This window comes from Saimiri boliviensis, chromosome 7 (genome assembly GCF_048565385.1).
Source record: "Saimiri boliviensis isolate mSaiBol1 chromosome 7, mSaiBol1.pri, whole genome shotgun sequence".
Lineage (NCBI taxonomy): Eukaryota > Metazoa > Chordata > Mammalia > Primates > Cebidae > Saimiri > Saimiri boliviensis.
In genome coordinates this window covers 82,418,196-82,441,445 of record NC_133455.1, presented here as the reverse complement: position 1 = coordinate 82,441,445, position 23,250 = coordinate 82,418,196, and the positions used below count along the sequence as shown (strand labels likewise).

The following is a 23,250-nucleotide window of genomic DNA, read 5'->3' as shown; positions in this document are numbered from 1 at the left end:
CCCCGTCTTACCAGTAAGCCTGAGCTTTTAAGTCATGTCAGTTGATGGTATGATCAACGTTTTTTGATTTTGAAGCCAGCTCTAAAAAATAATGATAATAAAAAAATAGAACTACCAAAGCGATCTTCCTCTATACAAACTGTAAATTATCTTACACAGCACCTCATTGGACTGGTGGCTTTGAGGGCTACATTAAGTAGGTTATCCTCTCATCTAACCAGCACTAGTATCGCCTGGGCCGCTGTGAGTGACACATGCTGAGTGGGGTGAAGGGAAATGCTGGTGAATTGCATTTTGAGGTGTGGGCTGCTGTTAGTCACTCTGTCTCTTGCCATTGCCAAGCACAGGCAATCTTCCTTCACCAAAAGTTGTTACCCAAGGAGGACACTGTCCCAAGCTGTTGATGCTCTCTATATCAAAGCAGCATGGCTCAAAGCAACGATTCCAGTAAGTATCAGGCTCTACTTAAAATGATGACCTCAAGGACATTTACAGTCTTGGATACGACTTATTTCTTTTTGTTTTATTGTAGGAAGACCGCATTAAAAATATACGATTATTAAAAAAGAACACAAAAAAGCAATTTATGGTAAGCCAGAAAGTCTTTTTCTTTTTTAACATTTCAACTTATTTGATGTTTATTTCCCCCTGCATTTTAGTTTTTTTTCAGAGTAACTAAGTAATGATCAGGGGGACATTTAAAAAAGATTAATAATTTACCTATGCAATTTCTTGTATCTTATTTGCAGAAAAACTGCCAATTTCAAGAACAGCTTCTGTCCTTCTTCATGGAAGATGTGTTTGGTCAACTCCAGTTGCAAGGCTGCAAGAAAATTCACTTTGTGGAAGACTTTCATAGCCTTAGGCAGAAATGGAGTCACTGTGTAAGTATACACAACAAATAGGGTGCATTTGATCCTAGAAACCTGTATAGAAGTCAGCATGTAAGAAGCTGTCTACACAGCAAAGGGTGAGTAAAAGGAGCTTTGTAACTGTTGGCTTGTAGTTCAAATGGAGAGGTCATCACCAGGGAAATAACATCAAATAACTGTGCATCACTCGGAATGCTGTTATTTATTATTTCTTAAAGAATGGCTCATAAAGCACACTGAAGAGAGCTAAAGTAACATGAAATGGTTTTCAAATAAGTACTTTAAAATCACTCTCTCATTATGTGATTCCTGAGTAATTCATTCATCCATTTAATATTTCCTGAGTACCAACTTTGTGTGGAGCACTATTCTCGTATCTTTCTCTCCCTTCCTCCTTTCCTTCCTTCCTTCCTCTCTCCCCCTCATCTCTCTCTCCCTCCTTCCTCTTTTCTTATCCTTCCTTTCTTTCTTTTTCTTTCCTTTTCTTTCTTTCTCTCTTTTTCCTTCCTTCCTTCTGTCCCATAATAATGAGAACTTTCTGATGTCCTTTTTCTTATTTGCTTATCCTTTAAAAAAAATAGTTGTGCCCTTTTTAAGGCACAATCTCAGTAAAAACTTAAAAAGGGGTAGACATGCCTTCTTTGGTATCGGAATTATTTGATGCCCCAGTATAGTCACTGTCATAGCAAGCAATGGAGAATTAATTAAGAAGGTAAAGGTGATCACATTTCTACGAAAACTTCCACAGTATTAATGACCAGTGCAGAAAACAAAACAAAACAAAACAAAACACGCTGATCAGGAATCTGTGCAATGTTGAGTTGCCTCTGTAAGGAGTGTTGAAGCTTTTCCGCGCCCTTGGTTGGGGTCCAAGTCTACTTTCTCCAGCCTCCAGCAGTTGTAGCTTGCAGATGGTACAGAGGTGGGGTGGGGAGCCTTATTGCAATCCTTGGGAGGCCAGTTGGAAAGGAGCTCTCCGTCCTGGGCATCATGGTCACTGAGACTTAAACACTGAGCCATTAGAGACAGGTGTTTATTTTTTAAGAGTTAGGATGTGTTTTTTTTTTGTGGTCAACTAAAGTGCTCAGTAACCCAAATTTCAGCCCGGGGTACCTGAGGCATTTGATGAGTGTCAGCTGATCAGCTAGATTAAAGGCAAAGCAAAGCAAAGCAAAACAAACAAACAAACAAACAAACAAACAAACAAACAAAGCCAACAAATTTAAGTTCTGTATTTCTTTGGTTAGTTTGTGTTTGTCATGTACTTATTTAGGTTTGGATTGCATTGGTTTTTCATAAACTCTCATATTTTATTAAAATCACAATGATGATAAAAAATTACAAACTGATACCTCTTTTCAAAACACAGGGAGAATTCTCTGGGCCAGTTCCCTTGCCTGAAATTTAGTTCTCTACTTAACTTATAAGATTACCTTATGAAGACAGTACATTTGTAGCTATAAATAGTCTCATAAATATAAGTTGCATTGTTAAATCCTTGCCTGATACAGTACAGAGTGTCTGGTTACCCAGAACCCCCAAATCCATGTCAGGTTTTTGCCACTAGTTTGGTTTTGTTAGCCCAGATAGCTAGAGAACACATAGCAACAGTTATAAACGAAAACGAGCAATAGTCTAGATGAAAAGCTTAGGAAGCCTAGGTATGTCTAGGAACTCTGGTTTTTCTTGGTTTGTTTCTGGGGAAGCTTTTTCCTCCAGGGCCCCCAAAGTGGGTGGGTCAGTGTGGTGCCGCTCCGGTTGGTTGTTGCTGCTTACCAAAGTGTCTGGCTCCCTCCTGTGGCCCAATACAAACACATCATCTGATTAATCTGCAACCCATAACTCCAGGCTTTCCTTCTCCCCTCCTCCCACCGCCCATCTATCAGTGTCAGTGTAAATTAATTTATTTCACAAGCTGTGAAGTTTATGCCCTGGGGTAAAGCAAGCTCCCCTGTAAAATATAAAGCAATGGGATTGTCCTGAGCCTTAGAAAGACTCTGCAGACATTGATTTAGGGGAAAAGGTAACTGGCCTGGTGTCTAATCTGTCAGCCAAACATAATTATATATTTCTGGCAACAGAAGCTGATATCTGTCTGTGTAATACAAATTAGCTGAGCATCTACTCTATGAAGTTCTGAATTAGTGGTTGGGAGAGGGTTTAGCAGACAGAAGTTATAAAGCATGAAGTAATCATTAATTTAAATATATATTTTTAATTAAAAATGGACACTAAATGTAATTAATGTATAAATGACCAACCTATAGAAACTAATTATACTTGCTGTATTTCCTGTGCTGTCCATACTACTAAGGCTGTTGTGGGAAAAATAAGTAAAACAAAGCTCTGGGGATTCAAAGCAGGAGTGGTCAAGTCCCTTCTTGAAAAGAGGGGCTGTGAGAGGGGGCTTCAGTTGCGCAGGCTCTGAGCTTTAGCAAGTTTTCTGCAGAACCTTGACATATTTCAAAACTGGTCCAAGGCTGCTTCCACGATCCGGAGACAGGAGGAAATAGCCCACCCTCTGTTTCCAGGAGGTGGTACTCTGGGATAATGCTTAGGTTAGCATGATGCTATGTGCCAAGCAGGATTTTGAGGGGTTGATTGAACAATGATTGCTGCATTGGTAGTGCTGCTCCACAGTTCAATGCTGTCTGCGTTCTGAACAGCTGAATTTACACACAGAATTTTGGCACACAGCCTTCTTGCTTAATGTGTGCACTTAATATTTGAAATTATGCCAACAATAAAACATTGGTGTGTGTTCTTCTGAATTTTCCCCCCAAAACTTGGAAATAATTTTAAAAAAAGTGAAACATGTGATATCGATTGCATTAAATCATTTGAAGAATCCAGTAATTATTTATTTTGTATCTTAATACATTAAAGGTAATAGTAAGGATTACTACAGCTCTTTAAAAATTGTTAGTTTGTGAACGGGATTTTTAAGTGCTCCTATCTGTGTACATGTCTTATGTCTGTTGATGATTTAATGGATACCAGAGTTGTTAAAAGATGTTTATTCTGCTAAAGTTGCAAAGACATTTTAATTTGTGATGGTAACTTTTTTTTTTCAGATAGTGATATTTTACCAAATAGGCTGTGACTCTGGTTGGATTTGTTGATTATGTACTGAATTAGGTGAAAATTTTCACATATCAAGAGCAAAGTACTCAATTATTCCTTTAAAATTTACAGTAGCCTTCCCTGGTGGGTTTATTAGGAACATGTGGGTTGGGGAAATATTGCAAATCCAACGATGAAATACTTAAGTATTATATTACCAAATTTCATTACCTAGTAATATAACCTGGATTACATCTGAGTTATCCTTGGTGGGTGTTGTTTTGTATCACCAGAAAGAAAAACTTAAAGATGAATTCTAGTATAACCCGGAATTAGATACTGGATTACATGTTGTCAGCTGGAAGTGATCAGTATCTGTTTCACTTGCAGTTGCCTTACATGGAGCTTTATGATTTCTGGCTACAGATAATATTACTCTTTTGACATTCATATCATCAGCCCACTATAGAACATTTTTAGGTTTTAAATAGTTCAAAATTCAGATGTAAAAGTAAAATGCCCATGGCGAGTAACGGTCCTATACACTTCTCTTCCATTTATTCTTTTTTATTCCTGTTTATAGGAAACATGGTGTCACTCATTACTATTTGATAAAGGCAATGGAATAAGTAATTACCACATTTTGAGGGCATGGATTTGCACTTGATGGATATTTATCAAATGGCTGAGACCACGTGGTTTCCTTTCTTCATTCCTTTCTTTTTCCTCCCACCCCCATCGTCCTTTCCTCTAACATACTTAAAAAACACGTGCCTGCTCCAGAACAATTGCCAAATGATGAATTTGTCAATAACCAAGTTGTTGAATTTTTTTTTTTAAATTTATTTAGTTTTAGTTGACTAGTTTGTTTTGTCTTCATAAGAAAGAAGCTTTAGTGTTGAGGACTGTTGTGTTTGTCTCCGTTCCTAATTCCTACTTCTGGAAATAAAGATTGAGTAGCAGAGAGAGGGGAGACCTGAGGATACAAAAATCATAAGATCAGAGTGTTTTTGAACAAACAGAATTCTTATGACTACATTTAACATTAACATATTTGTATATGGGGGAGAATATATAAGAATTTGGCCATGTGTGGTGGCTCACACCTGAAATCCCAGCACTCTGGAAGGCCGAGACAGGTGGATCACCTGAGGTCAGGAGTTTGAGACCAGCCTGACCAACAAGGTGAAAACCCATCTCAACAAAAAAATACAAAAAATCAGCCAGGTGTGGTGGCACATGCCTCTAGTCCCAGCTACTTGGTAGGCTGAGGCAGGAAAACCTCTTGAACCCAGGAGGCAGAGGTTGCAGTCAGTCAAGATTGTGCCACTGCGCTCCAACCTGGGTGACAGAGCGAGACTCTGTCTAAAAAAAAAAAAAGAAGAAGAAGAATTTGCCATAGTCAAGAACACATTTGAGTAAATGTACCAGTTTTGGTGTTAGAGTTAGTTTTGGCTAACTGGCAACTGTAAGAAGTACTCCTCCAATTTTGGTGCCTTCACGTTTTAAAAACTTCATTTTTCACCTGTGTAAAAGTCCAATCTGGGTTTTTAGATGGTGTCGCATTTCTCCACATCATGAATCAAGGATCCAGACTCATTCCATATTACAGCTATGTCTTCTCTTAAGAGGGATGAGTCTAGTAAGAAGATGTTTCAGCTTCTCAGAAATCTTGCTCCCCAAGTCACACATTCACTCTGCTCACATTCCATTGCAAGAACGCATCACATGGCACAAGTAACTACAAGGAATCGTGGGAAATGTAGTTTAGCTTATGACTTGGAAGAAGAGAAAAAAAATTTGGCCAACAGCTAGCAGTCCTGCCATTAATATTTAAGGATTTTAAAATATTATTTATGACCAGGGTCACTCTTAGCTTACAGAGTGCTTTTGCACAAAGCAGAAAAAGTAAGGTACAATAAATATAGCCTTCTCTTAAGCTGGGTATTCATGCCTTGCTCAGTGGTGCAGGATGATCCTGTTTATAACTAGTCAATGAATGATTTCTTCTTATGAGTATATTCTTCTCATGAATAAGAAGGGAATTCAGACACAGGAAAACTGAACTTACCCTATAATGGTATTATAAGGACAAAATAAAAATTGAAATAACTGAAACTAATGGGTTAAAAGGAAGAAGTACATTTTGTAAATTGGTCGAGTAGTGTGTCAGGGTTCTCTAGAAGGACAGAATTAATAGGGTAGATGTATATATAAAGGGGAATATATTAAGGAGTATTAATTCACATGATCACAAGGTGAGGTCCTAAAATAGGCCATCTGCAAGCTGAGGAGCAAGGAAGCCAGTCCGAGTCCCAAAGCTGAAGAACTTGGAGTCCGATGTTTGAGGGCAGAAAGCATCCGGCATGGGAGAAAGATGCAGGCTGGGAGGCTGCTCCAGTGTAGTCTCACCATGTTCTTCTGCCTGCTTTTATTCTGGCTGCACTGGCAGCTGATTAGATGGTGCACACCCAGATGGAGGGTGGGTCTGCCTTTCCCAGTTCATTGACTCAAATATTAATCTCCTTTGGCAACACCCTCACAGACACACCCAGGAACAATACTTTGCATCCTTCAATCCAATCAAATTGACACCCAATATTAACCATCAGGGGTAGTGAACTGATTTTTGGCAAATTGTCTTACAGCAGTTTGGCCTAATCCTGTACTTGCTGGGCACTGTGCTAGGTGCTAGGATAAGAAAGGAAGCATGATTTGGTCCAGGCTCTCCAAATTCTTTTTGGATGGGAGAAGTAAACAAAAAAGTTCAATGAATCATAAAATGCAACATGTCTGAGTGGTTAAAGTTTTCTTCTGAGGAAGTCACTGTGGAAGCCCAAAGGAAGAAGTAGTTAGTTCTGTTTGCTGCAGACATAAAGTACGTGTTGGGGGAAAATCAAAAAAGTGTTATTAAAGGAAGTGATGTTTGAGCTTAACTTCCAGGGGAGTGGCACAGGAAGAAGCCTGAATAAAGGTTTGGTGGTATAAAACAACATGCCATATTCAGGAAGCTGCAAGTAACTGAGTATGGATGTAAAGGGGCTTGTGGATAGTAAAGACAAGGTGGCTGGTCAGATTTTATCCAGGAGATATTAGTAGGGTTAGGTAAAGGTGGACCTGGTAAGACTGGCTAAGGAGTTTGGATCTTATCCTGAGGACAATGGAAAGTCATTGGAAGTCAAATACACAATGTTTTAGAAAGAACTCTCTGGTGACTATGTAGAGATGTATGTAGAGGTGAGGCTCAAGCAGAGGAAACCGTGAGAAGAGGCTTGCAATAATGTGTCAAAGTGGTGGCACACCAGTGTCACAGGCAAGAGTGAGGAGAGCCTGAAGGAGAGAGGAGAGCCCAAGATGAACCCAAGATTTCTACGTGGAGGCCGGCTGTGCAGGTGCTGGTGCCATTCGCTAAGAACACAGATGTAGAAAGCTTGCAGGGGGTTAACAGATCTGCTAAAAGTTTGAGGAGTCCCATGCAAGGTGTAATTACAACAGTAGCATGTAGCTCTTTGTATGTATTTTGTGTATGTTTAAAATGTATCAATGTATTTATTTGTAGATTTATTGAGGTATAATTAACATATATATATATATATATATATATATATATATATATATATTCTTTTTTTTTTTTTTTTAAGATGGAGTCTCACTCTGTCACCCAGGCTGGAGAGCAGGGGCACTGTCTTGGCTCACTGTGACCTCAACCTCTCGGGTTCAAATGATTTTTGTGTCTCAGCCTTCCGAGTAGCTGGGACTACAGGCATGTACCACCACACCTGGCTAATTTTTGTATTTTTAGTAGAGATGGGGTTTTACTGTGTTGGCCAGTCTGGTCTTGAACTTCTGACCTCAAGTGATACACCTGCCTCAGTTTCCCAAAGTGCTGGGATTACAGCCGTGAGCCACTGTGTCCAGTCTTTTAATTCACATACAATTAACTGAGCATATTTAAAGTGTGTAATTTGAAGGTTTTAACATATGTATACACTTGTGAAATCAACACCACAATTAAGATAATAAATATATCCATTACTTTAAGGTAAATGGTATTATTGTATGTGTTACACTCTTTTTTTTTTTTTTGTCTGGCTTCTTTCACCTAGCTATTCACCCATAAAGTGTAAAAAAATAAAAAGTTTTTTTTTTTTAATTGTACTTTAGGTTCTGGGGTACATGGGCAGATCATGCAGGATTGTTGCATAGGCACATACATAGCAAGGTGGTTTGCTGCCTTCATCCCCCCATCATCTATATCTGGTATTTCTCCCCTCATTATCCCTCCCCACCCTCCCTACCCCCCACTGCCCCTCCCCTAGCCCCCCACTACTGACTGCAGTGTGTGATGCTCCCCTCCCCTCCCTGTGTCCATGTGTTCTAACTGTTCAACACACACATAAGAGTGATAACATGCGGTATTTGGTTTTCTGTTATTATATCAGTTTGCTGAGAATGATGGTTTCCAGATTCATCCACGTCTCTATGAAGGACATGAACTCATCGTTTTTTATGGCTGCATAGTATTCCCTTGGTGTATATGTGCCACATTTTCTTTTATCCAGTCTATCGATGATGGGCATTTAGGTTGGTTCCAGGTCTTTGCTACTGTAAACAGTGGCTCAGTGAACATGCATGTGCATGTGTCTTTAATAGAACAATTTATAATCCTTTGGATATATACCCAGTAATGAGATTGCTGGGTCAAATGGCATTTCTATTTCTAGGTCCTTGAGGAATCACCACACTGTCTTCCACAATGGTTGAACTAATTTACACTCCCACCAACAGTGTAAAAGTGTTTCTATTCCTCCACATCCTCTCCAGCATCAGTTGTCTCCAGATTTTTTAATGATCACCATTCTAACTGGTGTGAGATGGTATCTCAATGTGGTTTTGATTTTCATTTCTCTAATCACTAGTTATGATGAGCATTGCTTCATATGTTTTTTGGCCTCATATATGTCTTCTTTTGTAAAGTGTCTGTTCACACCTTTGAATGGGTTTGTTTGTTTCTTGTAAATCTGTTTTAGTTCTTTGTAGGTTCTGGCTATTAGCCCTTTGTCAGATGGGTAGATTGCAAAATTTTTTTCCCATTCTATTGGTTGCCAGTTCACTCTAATGATTGTTTCCTTTGCTGTACAGAAGCTCTGGAGTTTAATTAGATCCCATTTGTCTATTTTGGCTTTTGTTGCCATTGCTTTTGGTGATTTAGCCATGAAATCCTTGCCTATGCCTATGTCCTGAATGGTTTTGCCTAGGTTTTCTTCTAGGGTGTTTATGGTGTTAGGTCTTATGTTCAAGTCTTTAATTCATCTGGAGTTACTTTTAGTGTAAGGTGTCAGGAAGGGGTCCAGTTTCTACTTTCTGCACATGGCTAGCCAGTTTTCCCAACACCATTTATTAAACAGGGAATTCTTTTCCCATTGCTTGTTTTTTCTCAAGTTTGTCAAAGATCAGATGATTGTAGATGTGTGGTGTTGCTTCTGAGGCCTCTATTCTGTTCCATTGGTCTATGTCTCTGTTTTGGTACCAGTACCACACTGTTTTGATTACTGTGGCCTTGTAGTATAGTTTGAAGTCAGGCAGCATGATTCCTCCAGTTTTGTTTATTTTGCTTAGGATTGTTTTGGCTATGCAGGCTCTCTTTTGGTTACATATGAAGTTTAAGGTGGTTTTTTCCAGTTCTGTGAAGAAGGTCATTGGTTGCTTGATGGGGATAGCATTGAATCCTCCCCAAGCAGCTACCTGAGATCAAAACTATATAAATCCAAGAGATGGGAAGAAACCAGCACAAGAAGAATGAAACCATCAAAAACCAGAGTGTTTCTACCCCACCATGAGATCATGACTCCTCACCAGCAAGGGAACAAAGCAGGATGGAGAATGAATTTGATGAATTGACAGAAGCAGGTTTCAGAAGGGGGGTAATAACAAACTTCTCTGAGGAACATGTTATATCCCAATGCAAAGAAACTAAAAACCTTGAAGAAAGGTTAGATGGAATGCTAACTAGAATAACCATCTTAGAGAAGAACAGACACAAATTGATGGAGCTGAAAAACACAGCACAAGAACTCATGAAGCATACACAATTTTCAATAGCCAAATAGATCAAGCAGAAGAAAGGATATCAGAGATTTAAGATCAACTCAATGAAATAAAATGAGAAGGCAAGAAAAGAGAAAAAAGAATGAAAAGAAATGAAAAAAGCCTTCAAGAAATGTGGGATTATGTGAAAAGACCTAATCTATGCCTGATTGGTGTACCGGAAGATGATGGGGAGAATGAATCCAAGCTGGAAAACACTCTTCAGGATATTATCCAGGAGAACTTCCCCAATCTAGCAAGGCAGGCCAACATTCAAATACAGGAAATACAGAAAACACCACAGTGATACTCCTCTAGAAGAGCAACCCCAAGGCACATATTCATCAGGTTCATCAGGGTTGAAACAAAGGAAAAAATACTAAGGGCAGCCAGAGAGAAAGGTCGGGTCACCCACAAAGGGAAGCACATCAGACTCACAGCGGATCTCTTGGCAGAAACCCTACAAGCCAGAATAGAGTGGGGGCCAATACTCAACATCGTTAAAGAAAAGAACTTTCAATCCAGAATTTCATATCCAGCCAAACTAAGCTTCGTAAGTGAAGGAGGAATGAAATCCTTTACAGACAAGCAATTGCTGAGAGATTTTGTCACTACCAGACTTGCCCTGCAAGAGCTCCTGAAGGAAACACTAAACACAGAAAGGAAAAACCAGTACCAGCCACTGCAAAAAAGAACCAAATGGTAAAAACCAATGACGCAATGAAGAAATTATGCCAACCAAAGGGCAAAACAACCAACCAGTAATAAAATGGCAGGATCAAATTCACACATAAAAATATCAACATTAAATGTAAATGGACTAAATGCCCCACTCAAAAGACATAGACTGGCAAACTGGATAAAAAGCCAAGAACCATCAGTGTGCTGTATTCAGGAGACCCATCTCATGTGCAAAGACACACATAGACTCAAAATAAAGGGATGGAAGAAGATTTACTAAGAAAATGGAGAGCAAAAAAAAGCAGGAGTGGCAATCCTAGTCTCTGATAAAATGGACTTTAAACCAACAAAGATAAAAAGAGACAAAGAAGGGCATTACATAATGGTAAAAGGATCGATACAACAAGAAGAGTTAACGATTCTACATATATATGCACCCAATACAGGAGCACCTAGATACATAAAGCAAGTCCTTAATGACCTGAAAAGACACTTAGACTCCTTCACAATAATAGTGGGAGACTTTAACACTCCACTGTCAATATTAGACAGATCAATGAGACAGAAAATACACAAGGAAATCCAGGACTTGAATGCAGATCTGGACCCAGAGAACTTAATAGACATTTACAGAACTCTTAACCCCAAATCCACAGAATATACATTCTTCTCAGCACCACATAACCCTTACTCTAAAACTGACCACATAATCAGAAAAAGTTGTTTTTTTTGAAAAGTTAAACAGGTGGATATTTAGCTAAGAAAAAAAAGAGAAAACACGAAATAAAATCAGAGATTAAAAAAAGAGACATAACAAATGATGTCACAGAAATACCAATAACTATTACAGAAAATTATGAACAATTCTATGTTAACAAATTGGAAAACCTGGAAGAAGTGAATAAATTCCTAGACACATACAACCTATCGAGATTAAACAATGAAGAAAGAAAACCTGAACAAACCAATAATGAGTAACAAGACTGGAGCCATAACAAAAGTATTCTATTAAAGAAAACCTAGGACCTAATGGATTAAGTGCTGAGTTCTACCAAAAGTTTTGAAAATAATTTCAATTCTACTCAAACTCTTAAACAATTGAAGAGAAGAGCATATTTCAAAACTCATTATGTGAGGCCAGTTGTACCTTGATATAAATCAGACAAAACACAACAAAGAAAAAGAAAACTATACACCAATGTTTCTAATGAAAACAAACACAAAAATGTTCACAAAAAAATTAGCAAACCAAATTCAACAACACATTTAAAAGATCATTCACCAGATCAGGTGGGATGCATCCCAGGGATGCTAGGATGGCTCAACATATGCAAATTAGTAAATGTGATACTTCAACAGAACCAAGAACAAAAACTATATAATCGTTTCAAGAGATATGGAAAAAGCATTTAATAAAATTCACATCTGTTTATGACAAAAACCTTTAACAGGCTAGATATAGAAGGGATGTACCTCAAAACAATAAAGGCCATATATGATGAACTCACAGCTAACATCATATTGAATGGGGAGAAATTGAAAGCCTTTCCTCTATGATTTGGAACAGGACAAATTTGACCACTTTCACCACTTTTATTCAACATAATACTGGAATTCCTAGCCACAGCAAATAGTCCAAAGAGGGAAATAAAGTGCATTCCATCTGAAAAGGAAGAAGTTAAATTACCCTTTTTCACAGGTGACGTGATCTTACATTCAAAATATCCTAAAGATTCCACCGAAAACTGTTAGAACTGATAAAAATTCAGTAAAATTGCAGGACATGAAAGCAAGATATAAAAGTCAATAGCAATTATACATGCAAACAGTGAATGATATAAGAAAAAAAATCAAAAAAGTTATTTAATTTACAATAGCCACAAAAAATATAAGATATCTAGGAAGTGAAGGATCTCTATAAGAAAAACTATAAAACACCGATGAATGAATTGAAGAGAACACACACCAAACAGGGAAAGATATTCCATGCTCCTTCTTTGAAAGAAATAATACTGTTAAGATATCAATACTACTCAAAGCTAACTACAGATTAAATGCAATTCCTATCAAAATGCTCCTAACATTCTTTACAGAAATAGAACAACATGCTAAAATTTACATGAAACCACAAAAGGCTGCCACAAGCCAAACCAATACTGAGCAAAAAGAACAAAGCTGGAAGCATCACACTACCTGACTTTAAAACATAGCACAAAGCTATAGTAATCAGAAGAGCATGGTACTGGCATTAAGAACAAAAAACTTAGACCAATGGAAAAGAATACAGAACTCAGAAATAAATTCATACAATTACTGCCAACTCATTTTTTGATGAAGGTGCCAAGAATATACATTGGGGAGAGGACAGTCTCTTCAATAAATGATGCTGGGAAAACTGGATAAACATATGCAGAAAAATGAAACCAGACTCCTATCTCTCACAATATAGAAAAATCAAATCAAAATGGATTGGAGCCCAATATGAGACCTGACACTATGAAACTATTGGAAGAAAACATTGGGGAAACACTCCAGGACATTGGTCTGGGCAGAGATTTTTTTGAGTAAGTTCTCAAAAGCACAGACAACCAAAGAAAAAATAGACAAATGGAATTCTATAATGCTAAGAATCTTCTGCACAGCAAAGGAAACAATTGGCAAAGTGAGAAGGCAACCTATAGAATGGGAGGAAATATTTGCACCTATTCATCTGACAAGGGACTAATCAGAATATATGAGGAACTCAAAGAACTCAATAGTAAAAAGCAAATAATCTGATTTGAAAATGGGAAAAAGATCTGAATAGACATACAAATGGCCAATAGGGATATTAAAATACTCAATAACACTAATCATCAAAAAATGCAAATCAAAACTACAATGAGATACCATCTCACTTCAGTTGGAATGGCTATAACTTAAAAGACAGTAATCATATTGGAAAGAAGGTAGAGAAAGGGGAACCCTGGCACACTGTTAATGGGAATGTGAACTAGTATAGCCACTATAGAAAACAGTGTGGAAGCTCCTCAAAAAACTGGAAGTATAACTACCGTATGATCTAGCAATCCCACTACTGGATGTATATCCTAAAGAGAGGAAATCAATTTCTTGAAGAGAAAACATGCACTCCAATGTTTATTGTGGCACTATTCACAATAGCCAACATGTGGAATCAATCTAAGTGCACATGTGGAATCAATCTAAGTGCTCATCATGGGTGGATGGATAAAGAAAATGTGGTATACATACACAGTGGAATATTATTTAGTCAAGAAAAATGAAATTCTTTCATTTGCAGCAAAGCAACATGGGTGGAATGGAGGTTTTTATGTTAAGTGAAATAAGCCAGGCACAGAAAAACAATGATTTCCTGGTCTCATTCATTTGTGGGAGCTAACAAAGTGGATCTCATGAAGAGAGTGAATAGATTGATAGCGAGCAGAAGTTGGGAGAGGTAGGGATGTGGGGAGATGAAGAGAGGTTGAACAATGGGCTCAAAAATACAGTGGGAGGAAGTTACCCTGATTTAATCATCACACATTATATGAATGCATCGAAATGTCACATGTGCTCAGAAAATATTTATATCTATTATGTCTCAACAAAAAATTATGGGATGCAGCTCTATTGCTGAGTTAGGAATTTTCTTTACATGCTAAATTGTATGAACTAACTCTGATGAATAACACTGAAAAATGTAAAAACCTGCACTAATATTATCCTGCTATAGTATCCATTTGTATTTAAAGTATTAAAAAACTCTTTCTAATTTTTTTCATGGTTGGAACATGAAGAAATGTCTTACAAAGGTTTAAGATTGTTCTAGGTAAGCTAGCTTATCTGTATCAGATGATCTTTGTAGTTACAGAGAATATAGAAATTAGATAATGATGTTTCATAAACTCTTCAATATCTACTCAGTTGTTGGATATTTGCATTTTTAAATTAAAATTAAATGTCTGATTATGAATTTGGTTTCACAGAGAGACACCTGGCTAATAGTTTAGTCACTCTTTCCTCCTTTCCTGAAAACTTGCTTGTAATCATGCTTTCTTCAAATTACGCTGATTTCATTATTTTCTTTCAAAGTTTTCTATAAACCTTTCTGGTCTCAGTAGTTTTGTGTTGGTGTCCAAGTGCTTGTGCTTTTTTGCCAAATGAATGTTTATTTAGTCTATTTTGAAAACGTTACACTGGCATAATTTTCTCAAGTATTGCTTTAAAACACTTCAGATAATATTTGTAGGACCTCATGTGAACTACCGTGCAAAAGTGAATACGATTTGCTTAAAAGTCTGTATCTGCAGTAATACAATAAAATTAAGTTTAGTGTCTAGTCTAATCTCTTATCTATCCCGTTTATCTGTCATTTGTATTTTGGAGAAGAAAAAGTTTCAAGAAACCAAGGCCATGGTCAGAGTAGAAACCATCTTAGCCATTAAGATCAACTAAAAAACAAACAAAAAAGGTAGTTATGATTCAGTCTGAAGTTGCATGTTGAGGTATATAAAAAGTAAGGTCTTATTTATGGTTTTTCACATCCCCTGTGGCTGTGTATTTGTAATATGATAGAGTATAATGTAATAAAATCCTTTTTGCAGAGAGGATTCGTGGCCATTCTCTGTGAGAATGCAGACTGGGCAGTAATTTCTCTGTGGAATCGTGACACATGTAGCTGTCCACTCATAACCCACTATCTTTTTCACTCAGAATTATCAGTAGAGATCTTCCGTTTTTTGCTTTAGCCATCCTACACAATACAAATTTGTATGGTTTTTTTTTGAACACATATGGAGATTGGAAAAACAAACTAACGACTGTATTACTTGTTTATCTGATTGTTTTAAATAAAGTTATAAGGCTCGCTAATGTCTAGACCACTCTTCAGACTTTTATGGAATGAGTAGGCTTGTGGACCCTGAAGCAGTAACTTGATGCTTGCATTTTACTTGTTGATTCATTTATTCAGCAAATGTTTATTATTTACTGAACACTATTCTAGACGCAGGGGACTCAACAAAAATTGACAGCCAATATCTCTGTCCTCATAGAGCTCATTGAAAATGCTGGCTGGGCGTGGTGGCTCACATCTGTAATCCCAGCACTTTGAGAGGCCAAGCCGGGTAGATCACTTGAGGTCAGGAGTTTGAGACCAGCCTGGCCAACAAGGTGAAACTGTGTCTCTACTAAAATAAAAAATTAGCCAGGTGTGGTAGCAGGTATCTGTAATCCCAACTACTTGGGAGGCTGAGGCAGGAGAATTGGTTGAGCCCAGGAGATAGAGGTTTCACTGAGCTGAGATTGTGCCATTGCACTCCAGCCTGGGCAACAAGAGTGAAACGCAATCTAAAAAAAAAAAAAAAAAAAAAAATTCTTTCAGCCCATCTTGGCTAGTCTCAAGCTGTCATTGGTGCTGCAAAGAGAGCAAACGGGATGTGCTGCAGCAGAGGTGGAGGTTGGGGGCCATAACTTGGATGATTTAGTCTAGGGCTTCAGCTAAGACCTGGAGGGTATTTAAATTGTCTCTGCGTTCTCCATCTTGCTTCCTTGCCTACTCATCTCTTTTTCCTGCTCCTTCCACTCACCTTTCAAGACACAATTCACTTTTTTCCTCCTGGAAGACTTCAGGGATTGCTTCTCCTCTGTCTCACAGAGCAGTCATGTTTTTGTTTTAACCACAGTATTTGTCACATAGAATTGTAATCGTGTATCACTCTGTTTCTCAGCAGACGGTGAGGCATCATGTGTACCCTGAGGTGATTTTCGTGCATGGTACTTTTATACATTAAATATAGGTTTGAACTGCATAGGTTTTAACTTCATAGGTCAACTTATATGTGTGTTTTATTTTTAATAAATAGGTTTGAACTGCATAGGTCAACTGGTATGTGTTCTTTTTTTTCAATAAATACATGAGAATTTTTTTTGGAGATTTGTAACAATTTGAAAAACTTGCAGATAAAATGTGTAGCTTAGAAATATGGAAAAAATTAAGAAAAATGTATGTCATTAATGCATAAAATATACGTAGTTACTAGTCTATTTTATCATTTGCTACCATGAAATATCTACAATTTATTTATAAACAGTTAAAATGTATCAAAACCTATACACACAAACACTTACAGGCCATACATGGAGCAATTTGTAAACAAAGGTAAAGATACAGTATTAAAGTATCTGGTAACTGGGAACTTGTCTGCTGCCTCCTGGTTGGTAGAAACTGCACATTGGTAGTGTGCAAATTTACTGTAGAGACAAACTGCTCACATGGAGATAATTAGCTGCACAAAACTACTTGCAGTAATGCTGTACTACTGTAATAATTCTACAGTCACCTCTTGTTGCTGTTGTAGTGAGCTCAAGTGTTGTGAATATCTACTTAAAATACTGTTTGATATTAATCATCTTCATGTGAGCAGTTTGTCTCTGCAGTAAATTGCCCATTGCATTAAGAAGTGGTCTCTTGTGTATTTTTCATTGTTTAGTGCAATATCATAAACCTTGAATAATACCATGGGTTCCACACAAAGTGCCACTGGTGCTCCCAAGAAGCAGAGAAAAGTCATGACATTACAAGAAAAAGCTGAATTGCTTGATATGTACTATCAAGTGAGGTCTGTAGCTGGGGTAGCCTGACATTTCAAGATAAATTAATCCAGCATAAGGACCATCGTAAAAAAAGAAAAGGAAATTTGTGAATCCCTCACTACACATGTCGATGTGCTAAAAGAAAGGCACATCTATAGACTCTGATATGATTCAAGAAAAAGTGAAGGCATTATATGACAATTTAAAGCAAAAGAAAGATGAAGGATAGAAAACTGTAGAATTTAATCCCAGCAAAGGATGGTTTGATAATTTTAGAAAGACATTTGGCTTAAAAAATGTCACGATATCAAGAGAAAGATTTTCTACCAACCAAGAGGGAGGAGGCAAGTTCCCAGGTACCATTAAAATAATCACTGGGGAGGAAGGATATCTGCCTGAATAGGTTTTTCATGGAGATGGAAGTGTCCTATTCTGGAAAACAATGCTGCAGACATTTATCAGTAAAGAAATGAGCACCAGGATTTTAAGGCAGGAAGGAATAGGCTAACTTTACTGTTTTGTGCAAATGCAGTCAGGTTTATGATCAGGAATGCCTTTATTCATAAAGCTGCTAACCCCTGAGCCTTGACGGGAAAAGATAAACACCAGCTGCCAGTCTTTCCATTGTACAACATGAAGGCCCAGACAATGAGAACATTTTTTTATGAATTGGTTCTTCTGGTGCTTTGAAGTCAGGCAGTACCTTGCCAGCAAGGGACTGCCTTTCAAAGTTTTTTTTTTTTTTGATATTGGGCAATGCTCCTGGCCAACCAGAACCCCATGAATTCAACACAGAAGACATTGAAATAAACTACTTGGCCCCATATACAACATCTGTAATTCAGCCTCTAGATCAAGGGGTCATAAGGACCTTTTAGGCTCATTACATGTGGTATTCTACAAAAAGGATTGTCAACACTATGGAAGAGAACACCGATGGAGGGAACATCATTCAAGTTTAGAGTGATTACATTGTTGAAGATGCTATCACTGTTATAGAAAAACCCATGAAAGTCATCAAGCCTGAAACAATAAATTCCTGCTGGAGAAAAGTGTGCTCAGATGTTGTACAAAACTGCACAGAATTTACAACAGAACTAATCAAAAAAATCACAAAATAGATGGGGGATATAGCAAAAAGATGGGAGGGTGCAGGTTGAAGATATAAAGATATGAGTCTTGGAGAAATTCGAGAACTAGCAGACTGCACCACAGGAATTAGCAGATTACATGATGGGGATGACTGTTTCTGAACCAGTGTCAAATGAGGAAGAAGAAGACATAGAAGAAGCAGAGCCAGAAAACAAATTGACGTTAGACAGTTGGTGGAAGGGTTCTGATTATTCAAGACTGGCTTTAACCTCTTTTATGACATGAACTTTTCATAATACGAGCACTGAAACAAAAGTAAATGGTGGAAGAAGAGTTAGTACTGTATAGAAATACTTTTAGAGAAACGAAAAAGCAAAAAAGATCAGACAGAAATTTCTATGTGTTTCTTTAAACTTACACCAAGTATGCCTGCCTCTCTGCTTCCCGTTCTACTTCCTCCACCTCTTTTGCTTTTGCCATCCCTGAGACAGCAAGACCAACCCCTCCTCTTCCTCCTCCTCCTTAGTTTGCTCAACATGAAGATGGCAAGGATGAAGATGTTTATTATGCTCCACTTCCACTTAATGAATAGTAAATATATTTTCTCTTCCTTACAATTTTCTTAGTTACATTGTCTTTTCTCCAACTTACTTCATTAAAAAATATAGTATATATATTTAATATATATACTATATTTTATGCATATATACATTACCAAATATAGTATATATATTAAATATATATACTATATTTTATACATATATATGTATACTATATAGTAAATATAGTATACGTATATATATGTGTATATATATATATCTCACATAAAATATGTGTTAATTGATTGATCATGTTATCAGTGTGGCTTCAGGTGAACTGTAGGCTATTAGTAGTTTAATTTTGGAGGAGTCTAATGTTATACATAGGTTTTTAACTTCATTGCAGGTGGTCAGTGCGCGTAACATTACCCTTCATTGTTCAACTGTAAATCTTTCACTGTCAACTGTAAATCAATACTATATGGCAGAGGCACTGTTCTATACTTAGCATACAGTAAGTTGTGATAAATATATGTTGACTTAATAATAAAGAATGAATGTTTCCTATTGTGACTATCTCACATTTTTCTTTGAGCTGATCTCTAGTTGTTCTAGCCCTATCAATAAATTGCCTCTAGTCCAGATCATATCTGCTTCTGTTGAGATTGTCAAATCATTCAGCCATTCTTACGATAAAACTGCTGACCCTTGTATCACACATTCTAATTTCAGCCACTGCAACTAGTTGAAAAAATATAAGGAAAAGGAAATCATTCTTTTAATAAATTCCTTTTTCCAAGCAAAGCAGTCTGAATTATGGCAGTGAAATCTGCAGTCTTACTGAACCTGTGGACACATTTCCAACAGTGTAAAGAAAATGAGAACTCTGTAGGTCAGATCTTTACTATGAGTCATGCACAGTAAACAGTACTCAAGGCACCAGGAAGTATCCCTTTAACAAGAGTGTAGCTGTCATGACAACACTGGCATGGATCATTTATTTATTTATTTATTTACTTTTATTTTTTATTTTATTTTTATTTTTTGAGACAGAGTTTCGCTCTTGTTACCCAGGCTGGAGTGCAATGGCGCGATCTCGGCTCACCGCAACCTCCGCCTCCTGGGTTCAGGCAATTCTCCTGCCTCAGCCTCCTGAGTGGCTGGGATTACAGGCACACGCCACCATGCCCAGCTAATTTTTTGTATTTTTAGTAGAGACAGGGTTTCACTATGTTGACCAGGATGGTCTCGATTTCTTGACCTCGTGATCCACCCGCCTCGGCCTCCCAAAGTGCTGGGATTACAGGCTTGAGCCACCGCTCCCGGCCAGTATTTACTTTTATTTTTATTGAACAGTGTTTTCCTCCTTTCTGACTCTCATTACTCTTCTTAGAGTAGCACTTGCCTTTGGTGTGAGTGAGGGAAAAAACCTCTCTCTGGTACTTTCCACCTGCAGTGGAATGCATTGCACATCCAAGTTCCCTGGGCAGAAGACACAGTTGACAGGAATGCGTTAGTTTTATTTAACTTCTGTAGTATCCAGAATGTGGTTGGTTCTTCGGTATCTCACCTTCAGTGTGAAATCTTTAAATCGTAACACATGATTTTAGAAACATGAGGAATGATGCTATTATTACTTCTAGAAAGGCTTCTATGCATTAAATATTAGGATGAAGTTTTACCGAGCGTTCAAAGACACACTAATGACAATAGAACATTCCACTCATCCCAGAGAAGGAATTCCATGTTGTATAGTTGGGTGTAAGTACAACATGAAATACACCTCGAGAGCATTCTGAAGTCAGGGCTTCCATCACAGCGAGCTCTAGCCCCGTGTTCAGGAATCCTGCAAACTGTACCTCAACTTGAGCAGTCTGTGTCTATAGCCTCCTGATCACAGCACCCTGCTGTGCCTAACCATGAAGGCTCCTTTTGCAGGAAGAGTTTCTTCCCTCCCATCAGCGCCTGACCTGAAGGTAACATTCCCATTTGGGCAGGGCCATGACACCATTGCCACCATTAACACCCGTGAAGAGACCTGTTGGTTGACCTCAGCCATGTTTCATTCATTTTAACAGATGTTATCGCTTAGCCACTTCCATTTCAAGAGTTTGAGCTTTGAAGTGTTAACACTTTGAACTTTTAAGTGTTATCTTTACTGATATGACATTATTTTGTCACTAGGACATTTAGAGACTAAATGTTTTCATTTAGTCACTTCCATTTCATGAGTTTTAACTCTTATTGTTAACTGTTAGATAGTGACACTCTTTTTGTCACTAGGATAGGACTTCCTGTGGGACATTAGGTGAGTGACTTAACTACTTGGACCTTGGTCTCCCTTTCTGCAAATTGCGAACAACCAGCCTACTTAATCTCCTTGGTCTATTCCAGTGCTAAATGTTTTTTAATTAAAACTAAAGTAGATAAATTAGGCATTTTCACATTTTCTCTTCTTTCTTTTCTTTTGTTAGTCCTATAGAAATTTGTGGGAGAATAGAGGAGGATATTAACTTTCCAGTTTGATGCCCAGGTGATTCCTGTGCTCAGATAGGGTTTGAGAATTCACTTGCTCAAAGGCGACTGGTAGTTTCCCCTGGCCAGCCAGCCTACAAGCCAGCTGCTAAAAATACCAGCCTGCTGCTTCCCCTAATTTAGAAACTAAGATTAATGTCCTGGGCACCTTCTGGTAGTCTACACTGAACGTTGTTCTGTGCTTTATAAATGACAGGCAGAGTGATTTTTTAAAAGGTAGTTTTTTTCTTGTCAGTCTCATGTCTCTCACGTTTCCCACATTTCTCTTGCTTAATTACTCCTTTCCTTTCTTCCTTCCTTCCTCTTCTTCCCTCCCTCCCCCTCTCTCTTCCTCCCTCCCTCTCTCTTTCTCTCTTTCTTTCTCTTTTATTTCTTGAAAACACTAAGCTCTCTCTTGCTTTGGAGGAGCACATTTTACTCTGCCTGAATGACTCTCTTGTGTCTCCTCCCCAGTTTCCTCTCTTCTTTCCTGAATTTCTCATATAGCTAGCCCCTTCCCATTTCTAATATCTCTACTTAAATGTTGATATGATTTGGCCCTGTGTCCCCACCCAAATCTCTTCTGAAATTGTGATCCCCTACATGTTGAGGGAGGAACCTGATGGGAGGTGATTGGATCATGGGAGTGGATTCCCCTGTGCTGTTCTCATGATAGTAAATGAGTTCTCACAAGATCTGATGGCTTAAAAGAGCGGCACTTCCCCCTTTGCCCATTTTCCTGCCACCATGCAAGATGTGCCTTGCTTCACCTTAAGCTTCTGCCATGATTGTAAGTTTCCTGAGGCCTCCTTAGCTATGCAGAATCGTGAGTCAATTAAACTGTTTTTCTTTATAAATTACCCAATCTCAGGTAGTTAGTAATAGCAATGTGAAATGGACTAATACAAATGTCATTTTTCAGAGGAACCCTCCTGACCACTCAATTGAAAGTGTTTCCTATAAATCCCTGCCATAGAGCTTCGTGAATTGTCAACATAGCTTTAATTGCAATTTGTAAATTTTCATTTTTTGTTTGTTTTATTTATTATCTGCTTTCCCAGGAAACTTTAAGCTCTGTGAGGAAAAAGATTGTGTATTATTTATTTGCCAATGTGTATCTAGTGCTTAGCACATAACACCTGCTGTATAAATATTTGCTGAATGAAAGAGTATCATTAATGCCCCTTCGACAATATTATATGTACTTACTGTTGATTTTTTAGATTTCCTGTGCTTCATCCCCTAGAGAGATGAAATCCATTACCAGGATAAAAAGAATATTTTATGGGGTAAGAATTCTGAATCTTTATGTTAAAACACTTTGTTTTTTAAAATATGAAACACTTCTCTTATACCTGCACTTTATCTGCAGATTGGAAAAAAAGGAATCTACAAAGCCATCAGTGAACTGGATATTCTTCTTTCCTGGATTAAAAAATTCTTGGAAAGCAGTCAGTAAACAAAAGCCAAGTACATTGATTTCATAGTTATTGACAACTGCTAAAAATATATTTTTAACAGTCTATTTTTTTAAAACTTTTTACCATAATACTGACAGCATATTAGGTGATTCAGAATAGACAAGAAGGATTTGGTGTAATAAAGTTTTGGAGATAAGTGTCACTAATTTGCACATTTTCTGTGTTTTCAAATAATGTTTCCATTCTGAATATGTTTTATTATTCACAAATACATTGTGTCAATTTAATTTAAATTATATTAAATTAAACATAACTCATTTAATAATTGAATTAACTGAATTAACTCACTTAATATTTGTGTGTGGGGGGGTGTTGGGGGATAGAGGG

General features: G+C 37.6%; 1 protein-coding gene across 1 annotated transcript; it reads left to right on the top strand.

Annotated features, from left to right (window-relative positions):
• The first annotated feature begins 251 nt into the window (after window positions 1-251).
• On the top strand, window positions 252-23,021 carry IL26 (interleukin 26). The gene is made up of 5 exons (XM_003926544.3): window positions 252-447; window positions 533-589; window positions 750-884; window positions 22,666-22,731; window positions 22,815-23,021. The coding sequence occupies exons 1-5, from the start codon at window positions 277-279 to the stop codon at window positions 22,899-22,901; spliced, it is 516 nt and encodes a 171-aa protein (XP_003926593.1). The 5' UTR covers window positions 252-276; the 3' UTR covers window positions 22,902-23,021.
• Window positions 23,022-23,250: the final 229 nt, after the last annotated feature.

Bases quoted from the DNA above. Each gene is read 5' to 3' on its own strand.
- IL26 (XM_003926544.3), top strand. From the start codon at position 277: ATGCTGGTGAATTGCATTTTGAGGTGTGGGCTGCTGTTAGTCACTCTG. The intron at 590-749 runs GTAAGCCAGAAA...TCTTATTTGCAG, and splicing joins ACACAAAAAAGCAATTTATG to AAAAACTGCCAATTTCAAGA. The intron at 22,732-22,814 runs GTAAGAATTCTG...CTTTATCTGCAG, and splicing joins TAAAAAGAATATTTTATGGG to ATTGGAAAAAAAGGAATCTA.